The sequence below is a fragment of the Dendrobates tinctorius genome, unplaced genomic scaffold, assembly GCF_039654945.1.
Source record: "Dendrobates tinctorius isolate UK_male_01 unplaced genomic scaffold, ASM3965494v1 ptg000063l, whole genome shotgun sequence".
Lineage (NCBI taxonomy): Eukaryota > Metazoa > Chordata > Amphibia > Anura > Dendrobatidae > Dendrobates > Dendrobates tinctorius.
The window spans coordinates 10,068,926-10,077,543 of NW_027361731.1; the positions used below are offsets into that span (position 1 = coordinate 10,068,926).

The 8,618-nt window shown below is 42.5% G+C and overlaps 1 protein-coding gene across 4 annotated transcripts in view; it reads left to right on the plus strand.

Moving 5' to 3' along the window:
- Nucleotides 1-8,002, plus strand: part of LOC141094207 (uncharacterized) — a 258,337-nt gene extending 250,335 nt beyond the window's left edge. For 3 of the 4 annotated variants that reach the window (XM_073579994.1, XM_073579995.1, XM_073579992.1), the window contains exon 7: nucleotides 6,337-8,002. In XM_073579994.1, coding sequence (XP_073436095.1) covers nucleotides 6,337-7,949 — 1,613 coding nt within the window. In that variant the 3' untranslated portion in view covers nucleotides 7,950-8,002. The remainder of the gene's footprint in view (nucleotides 1-6,336) is intronic. The other variant, XM_073579993.1, reaches the window with a different exon arrangement.
- Nucleotides 8,003-8,618: the final 616 nt, after the last annotated feature.

Here is an 8,618-nt window from a genome sequence, read left to right on the forward strand (position 1 = left end):
AGCATGCTCAGACCCAAAAAACCGGATCCGGCGCATTGCGGCGCTCATAGGCTTTCATTGTGTGAAAAAGCCGGACACGCCGGATCCGGCGTTTTCGCCGGAGACAAAAAACGTTACAGTAGCTGTTTTTTCCAGACGCCGGATTGCGACACATTGCCGGATCCGGCGAAAACCGGATGAAACGCATGGCCATCCGGCCCGATCCGGCGCAAATGCAAGTCAATGGGGGGGAAACCGGATCCGGCATTGCATTTCGCCGGATGCGGTTTTTGTCAAAAGTGCCGGATCGCGCCTGACGGCGAAAACCTGATGTGTGAAAGAGGCCTAAGCTGTGCGTGGCTGATGGCTGTAATATACATTTATTCACCCCTGCAGGAGATATGTTGGCATGGCTCGATCCCTGGATTCATGGATTCACTCCACGTCATAAATGACATTCTGTTTTCGATCCTAAGGAATTCAGATTACTGCACAATCTCCTGAAATGGGGAGCAATGTTATTTTCTCTAATCTTCTGGTCAGGATTCATAGTAGCTCCAATGGTCCACCATTAATGAATGCATCTCTGGTTTACTGTTGGAGTTCTCCCCTCGTACATACGTTGTTGTTGGGGATGTGACTTTTTCTTTATTCTATATATTTTTTACCTGTTCATTCTGTATGATAGTCTGATTGTGGTGGGATTGTCCTGCGTCACTTATGTGAGTCTGTAACTCCCTGATAGTCCTGGTGATGAAACCCGTCTTGTGGTTGTTGTTTAACTGAAAACTACAAATAAAGATTAATGAGATTCTCGTGCTCTAGGGCGGGGCTTCTGGTGGGGCTGTGGCTGAGGCTTTAAGTGGTGCTCTGCTTATATATTCATCTGTATTGGCTTATGACAGTTCATGGCTGGTCCCTCAGTGACCTGCCCCCCATGTTTACATAATGGATATAATAGTGTTGATCATCTATCTCTTACTTATAGATGCTACTGCGCAGGCGCTGCCATCACCGGTGACATTTTTGCTGAATGTAATTTTTTTTCTAAGCTTCACATTAGCCACAATATTATAGGCATTATCAGCAATAATATCAATGCTATTATATGTATTATGTAAAAGTGGGGGGCAGGTCAGTGAGGGATCAGTGACCTGTCATAAGCTAATATGCATATGTAATCAGAGCACCACATAAAGCCCCGCCCACAGCCCCGCCCCAAAGCACGAGAATCTAATTAACTGAAAACTACAAATACAGATTCAACAACAACCACAAGACGGATTTCATCACCAGGTATCATTGTAATCAGTATAACAGCGCTGACCTGACAGTGTCTGTAGGTTACTGTGCACAATCCTGCTGACAGGTTCCCTTTAAGACATCTCCGCTCTGCACTATTATACACAGTTCTCTTTAAATGCCTAATATTTCTTCTTGAAAGTCATCTGACAGAAAATATTGGAGCTTACGATAGTTTAGATTGTGAAGTCGCCGAGCCCCATATGCTAATTACCCCAGAGAGGTCTCACCACTAGTTACTCATTTATTACTGATAAAGACTGTGGAGTTTGATCATTTCAGTAGATGTTATTGTCTATAGTCACAGTTTTCGAATACAGTAGTTAGTGTCCAAAATACCCTGATTTATCCTCTTCCTGCAGCCAGTTTTGTGTTCCTAATCGGGTCCCATTTTTATAATCAGATGTGTGTCACTTTATGTGGTGATAACTTTGGAATTCACAAAGGATAATTAGAAAACAAATGGATTTTACAAATTATTTTCCAGCTTCACACAATACCCTATATACGATTGTACACTACTGTCTGGGCACATGGCGGTGTTCAGAAGGGAAGGAGCGCCATTTAGCTATTTGAATGCAGGTCTTGCTGGAATAGTTTGCGGACGCAATGTATTGGGTAATCTGGCAGCTGAAACGATGTCCACCATGAACATGCTTGGCACTATCTTCTCTGCTTTCCATATCTCTTGCTCATCGCCCTTTAACACCCTTACATGGATCTGGACTTACACTGGGACCCCTAGGCTTCTACCATGATGTTACCTGCTATTCTGTGGTGATAGATAGCAAGAAGAATAGTCAGGTAGCTGGGTCAGAACCAGAAAGACAGAATACAGAATCAGAAGACACAAGAGTAGTCAGTAAACGGACCACGGTCACAGCAGGAAACAAATACACAAGCCGTGAGCTGAGCACAGAGGACTGAACCAGAGGAAAACAGCGCTGTATCTGGCAGATTCCGGCCATATGCTTTGAGCTTTTAGTAGGGTGTGGTACTTTCCAATTGGCTGAAGTAGGGAGCAGATTACTCCAGCTGGACACCAGGAACAGATCACAGATGGGATTGGACACACCATATGCAGGAGCCCTAATATAACTAAATGACAGAAAACCAGAATAGTCGAAATCCCCATAAAGTGATTCCATTTCATAAATTAATTCACTGAGGGTTATAATCTGTACAAACGAGGTCAAAATTGTTGGTACCCCTCATTTAATGACAGAAAAACCCACAATGGTCACAGAAATAACTTGAATCTGACAAAAGTAATAATAAATAATCTATGAAAATGAACAAATGAAAGTCAGACATTGCTTTTCAACCATGTTTCCACAGAATTTTTAAAAAAATAAAACCTATGAAATAGGCCTGGACAGAAATGATGGTACCCCTGAGAATAATGTGACAAAAGGGACAGGTTAAATCGCGGTGTGTCCACTAATTAGCATCACAGGTGTCTACAATCTTGGAATCAGTGAGTGGCCTGTATAGAGGCTACAGATACACACTGTGTTTGGTGACATGGTGTGTATCACTCTCAACATGGACCAGAGGAAGCAAAGGAAAGAGTTGTCTCAGGAGATTGGAAAGACAATTATAGCCAAGCATGATATAGATAATAGTTATAAGACCATCTCCAAGCAGCTTAATGTTCCTGTGACTACAGTTGCGCATATTATTCAGAAATGTAATATTCATGGGACTATAGCCAACCTCCCTGGACGTGGCCGCAGGAGGAAAATTATTGACAAATCAAAAAGACGGATAATAGGAATGGTAACAAAAGAGCCCAGATTAACTGCTTCTAAACAGATTAAGGCTACTTTTACACATGCCGTTTTTTTTGCGGGTCGTATTGCCTTGATTTTTGCGGTCTCCCTCAATAAAGGGCTGCAAAAAACCTCGGATCGCCGTTTTTCCCTGTTGTAACAAATTGCAGGGAACAAAATGGCGTTCCGCAAATACGGTGTACCGCAAAAACAAGCTACTGTTGTTTTTGCGCTACCATTGATTGTTTTAAATGGAGGCTGTGTCCGTGAGCTGTTTTTGCGGCACAATAGAAATCTATTGGGGCTGCAAAAACGGCCTGCCAAAACACGGCAAGTGTAAAGGCAGCCTAAAGGTGAGCTTCAAGCTCAAGGGACATCAGGGTCAGATCGCACCATCTGTCGTTGTATGAGCCAAAGTGGACTTCATGGGGGACGATCAAGGAGGACACCATTGTTTAAAACAAAATCCTAAAAAAGCCAGACTGGAATTTTCCAAACTACATGTTGACCACCTACAAAGTTTGGGAGAATGTCCTATGGACAGATGAGACAAAAATGGAACTTTTTGCAAGGTACATCAGCTCTTTGTTTACAGACAGAAAAATGAAACATATTAAGTAAAGAACACTGTCCCTACTGTAAGACATGGAGGAGGCTCTGTTATGCTCTGGGGCTGCTTTGCTTCATCTGGCACAGGGTGTCTAGAATCTGTGCAGGGTACAATGAAATCTCAAGATTGTCAAGGGATTCTAGAGAGAAATGTGCTGCCCAGTGTCACAAAGCTTGGTCACAGTCGCAGGTCATGGGTCTTGCAACTGGATGATGACCCAAAACACACAGCTGAAAACACCCAAGAATGGCTAAGAGGAAAACATTGGACTATTCTGAAGTAACCTTCTATGAGCCCTGACCTAAATCCTATTGCGCATCTTTGGAAAGAGCTGAAACATGCTGTCTGGAAAAGGCAACCTTCAAACACGATGGAGCAGTTTGCTCTTGAGGAGTGGGCCAAAATACCTCTCGAGAGGTGCAGAAGTCTGATTCACAGTTACAGAAATCATTTGATTGCAGTGATTGCCTCAAAAGGTTGTGCAACAAAATATTAAATACAAACACATGGGACATGCACCCAGCGAACAAGTCAGTAGGACAGTGTTCACACCACCAAAAGACTGAAACACAGAGAAACACAGTATAACAAACGAATAAAAATACTCTGTTGTAAAAAATATATCTAACAATAAACAGCAAGTGCTAGTAAAAAGATAATAAAACAGGGTATTTAGTTGATATGTTTTTTGAAAAAAATGTATACTAAGCTGCTTTACCAAATGTCAAGGTATACCCATCAGAGCAGTCCCTATCCGATGTATTTCAAACGGCTTAGGCTGGTTTCACATTAGCGCTTTTTAAGCGCACGCACGGCCGGGGGTAGCTCCGCCCCCGAGCCGGCTCTCTGCCCGGCGTGCCCGCCCCTTGCTTGTAGCGCCGCCTCCTAGCGGACAGCGGCGCCTGCGATCGGCGCACCCTATCTTTAGCATAGGGTGCGCAGATCGTGCGCAGGCCGTGCGCTAGTTGCGCTTTGACCTGCGCTGCGCACTTTTGACGGTGCGCCGTGCGCGCCAAAATCGAACTTTTCGGATTTTGGCGCGCACGGCGCACCGTCAAAAGTGCGCAGCGCAGGTCAAAGCGCAACTAGCGCACGGCCTGCGCACGATCTGCGCACCCTATGCTAAAGATAGGGTGCGCCGATCGCAGGCGCCGCTGTCCGCTAGGAGGCGGCGCTACAAGCAAGGGGCGGGCACGCCGGGCAGAGAGCCGGCTCGGGGGCGGAGCTACCCCCGGCCGTGCGTGCGCTTAAAAAGCGCTAATGTGAAACCAGCCTTAGTATACATTTTTTGCAAAAAACATCAACTAAATACCGTTTTGTTATCTTTTTACTAGCACTTGCTGTTTAATGTTAGATATATTTTTTTACAACAGAGTATTTTTATACGTTTGTTATACTATGTTTCTTTGTGTTTCAACAAAATATTATGTTAAGGATACCATAATTTCAGTCCAGGCCTATTTCATGGGTTTTATTTTATTTTTAATTCTGTGGAAGCATGGTTGAAAAGCAATGTCTGACTTTCATTTTCATAGATTTATTTATTACTTTTGTCAGATCAAGTTTCTGTGATCATTGTGAAATTTTCTGTCATTAAAGTGTAGGAGTAGTAAATATTTTGACTCCACGGCCACTCTCCGGAAATTAACACGCAGTGGATGTTGGAGAGTGAAAATTACAAATTTGCCATTTTATTACTCAACACATAGTGCCCAGATTGTGCTCCAGGAGACACACACTGCAAATTAAGTGGGTTCTTCTCACTATAATATTGCTAAACTGGCTGAAGAGCCCGGGAATACTACCGTAACTAACTGTGGTTAGTTATAACAAATTATAATGATTATCCCATAGTTCCGTGCCCATATACCCATCATACATATCCTCCATCCCATAGTCCCGTGCCCATATACCCATCATACATATCCTCCATCCCATAGTCCCGTGCCCATATACCCATCATACATATCCTCCATCCCATAGTCCCGTGCCCATATACCCATCATACATATCCACCATCCCATAGTCCCGTGCCCATATACCCATCATACATATCCTCCATCCCATAGTCCCGTGCCCATATACCCATTGACATCATCGTTACCATGGCAATCATGACAATCTAAGCCATTGCATCCTATTATGACGTCAGGGTCATCATGGCAACCATTATGACACCATAATGAGGGCCGGGGCTTGGTACACACACACACACACACACACACAGCTTTATATATTGCTAAATACAGGGATTCTAAATGTTGTTTGAGCAGACTCAGAAGTGAGCTTTTTTTTCTGGATTGATTTGTAGAAACCCTTGCTTTTCAAGTGCCTTTGAGCCACTAGTAGTGTGGGAACCTCTGTTTTTCAATTGACAGATGATGGACCTGAGTGGGGACTTGTTTTTTGTGAGATGAGAATTGGTATTATTTTCGCCTACATAATTTTGATTGGTTTCTTTTAATTCAATATGTAGGAGGCAGAATGAACAAACAATTGAACACCACACACTACTGGTTCATCCAACAAGGTTTTCTATTAGAATGTGAACTGTCATTGTCTCGGTAAATAAAGTTTTTTACATAGCTTGCCATATTTATGGACAGTTTAAGCAGAAATGTTCAAAAATATAAAACTCAAGGATATTTTATTAAAAATTGTTTTTTATCTTAGCAGATGACTGTACCAGGAGATCAGAGGGACAGCTGACATCTTTAATTTTTAAATGTGATGATCTTGAGATTCTACAAGATGTAACTGAAGTGAATGCCATTACTGCAAATATGCCATCATCCCTTCACATCAAAGATCTTTCATCTGATCCTATGCAACAGGTCCCATCTTCTGACTCATTACCGAGTACTAAGAAAAATCAAAGTCACAAAATAAGCATTAAAAAACAAACTGCTCTGAAAGCAAAGAAGCCTTTTTCTTGTTCAGAATGTGGGAAATGTTTTGCACATAAATCAAATTGTGTTACGCATCGGAGAACCCACACAGGGGAGAAGCCTTTTTCATGTTCAGAATGTGGGAAATGTTTTGCACATAAATCAAATTGTCTTACGCACCGGAGAACCCACACAGGGGATAAGCCTTTTTCTTGTTCAGAATGTGGGAAATGTTTTGCACACAAATCAGAGTTTGTTAAGCATCGGAGAACCCACACAGGGGAGAAGCCTTTTTCCTGTTCAGAATGTGGGAAATGTTTTGCACAGAAATCAGATTATGTTAAGCACTGGAGAACCCACACAGGGGAGAAGCCTTTTTCCTGTTCAGAATGTGGGAAATGTTTTGCACATAAATCAGATTATGTTAAGCATCGGAGAACCCACACAGGGGAGAAGCCTTTTTCATGTTCAGAATGTGAGAAATCTTTTAACCGGAAAGAACAACTTGTTAGTCACCAGTGGACCCACACAGGGGAGAAGCCTTTTTCCTGTTCAGAATGTGGAAAATGTTTTACCTGGAAATCGGTTCTTGACAACCACCAGAGAACCCACAAAGGGGAGAAGCCTTTTTCGTGTTCAGAATGTGGGAAATGTTTTAGAACCAAATCACATTTGGTTGCTCACCAGAGAATTCACACTGGAGTGAAACCTTATTCATGTTCAGAATGTGGGAAATGTTTTAACAGTAAATCAGTTTGTGTAAAGCACCAGAGAACTCACACAGGGGAGAAACCTTATTCATGTTCAGAATGTGGGAAATGTTTTGCATGTAAAGCACATTTGGTTAGACACCAGAGAACTCACAAAGGGGAGAAGCCTTTTTCCTGTTCAGAATGTGGGAAATACTTTACAGATAATTCAGCTTGTGTTAAGCACCAGAAAACCCACACAGGGGAGAAGCCTTTTTCATGTTCAGAATGTGGGAAATGTTTTGCACGTAAATCTGCTTGTATTATGCACCAGAGAACCCACACAGGGGAGAAGCCTTTTTCATGCTCAGAATGTGGGAAATGTTTTACCTGGAAATCAGCTTGTGTTAAGCACCAGATAATCCACACAGGGGAGAAGCCTTTTTCATGTTCAGAATGTGAGAAATCTTTTAACCGGAAAGCAGATCTTGTTAGTCACCAGAGAACCCACACAGGAGAGAAGCCTTTTTCATGTTCAGAATGTGGGAAATGTTTTACACATAAATCAGCTTGTATTATACACCAGAGAACCCACACAGGGGAGAAACCTTTTTCATGTTCAGAATGTGGGAAATGTTTTACTTGCAAAGGGAATCTTGTTAGTCACCGGAGAACTCACACAGAGGAGATGCCTTTTTCATTTTCTTAATGTGGGAAATATTTTACTTGGAAATCAACTGTTAATAAACATCAGAGATGTCACATAGGGGAGAAGCCTTTTTTATGTTCATAATGTTGGAATAGTTTTAACCAAAATTAGATTTTAAATGGGTTGGCTCTTGTCATTCCTCATGTTTGCTGACAAAAGGATGAAACTAAACTTTATTAATTCCAAATATAAAACAATGCACATAATTCACCCCCTGAAGGTTAGCCAGAAGGTGACTAATAGATAAAACATATACCCCCACGTCTCAGTATATAGGGTGAGGTGACGTATTCACATTCACTCTCCAAGTCTCTCATTTCTACCTATTTTGTCCTCATCAAAGGCGACTCATCAGGAGACTTTAATATTGACTAGAGAAAAAAACCTAAAGTCATGTATCATGTGTGGTGTGACTGGTGGTCGTGTGGTTAATGAGAGGTATATGTCACAGGGATGGCTGTTCCCTGCGATGCATCCCGGAGTATTTTGTCTTTAGTGCACATGGGTCCGGGTTGCTGGTAGCTATGAGATTGGGAGGGTCTGGCTACCCATATTACCTCACCTCTGGGTGAGGGTGTTGACTGTACCCATGTATTCCTTCAGGACCTGCAGTGAGGTCATGACTATGTGACCAGCCCATAGGATCCATAACTCACCTGTGGGTGTGGT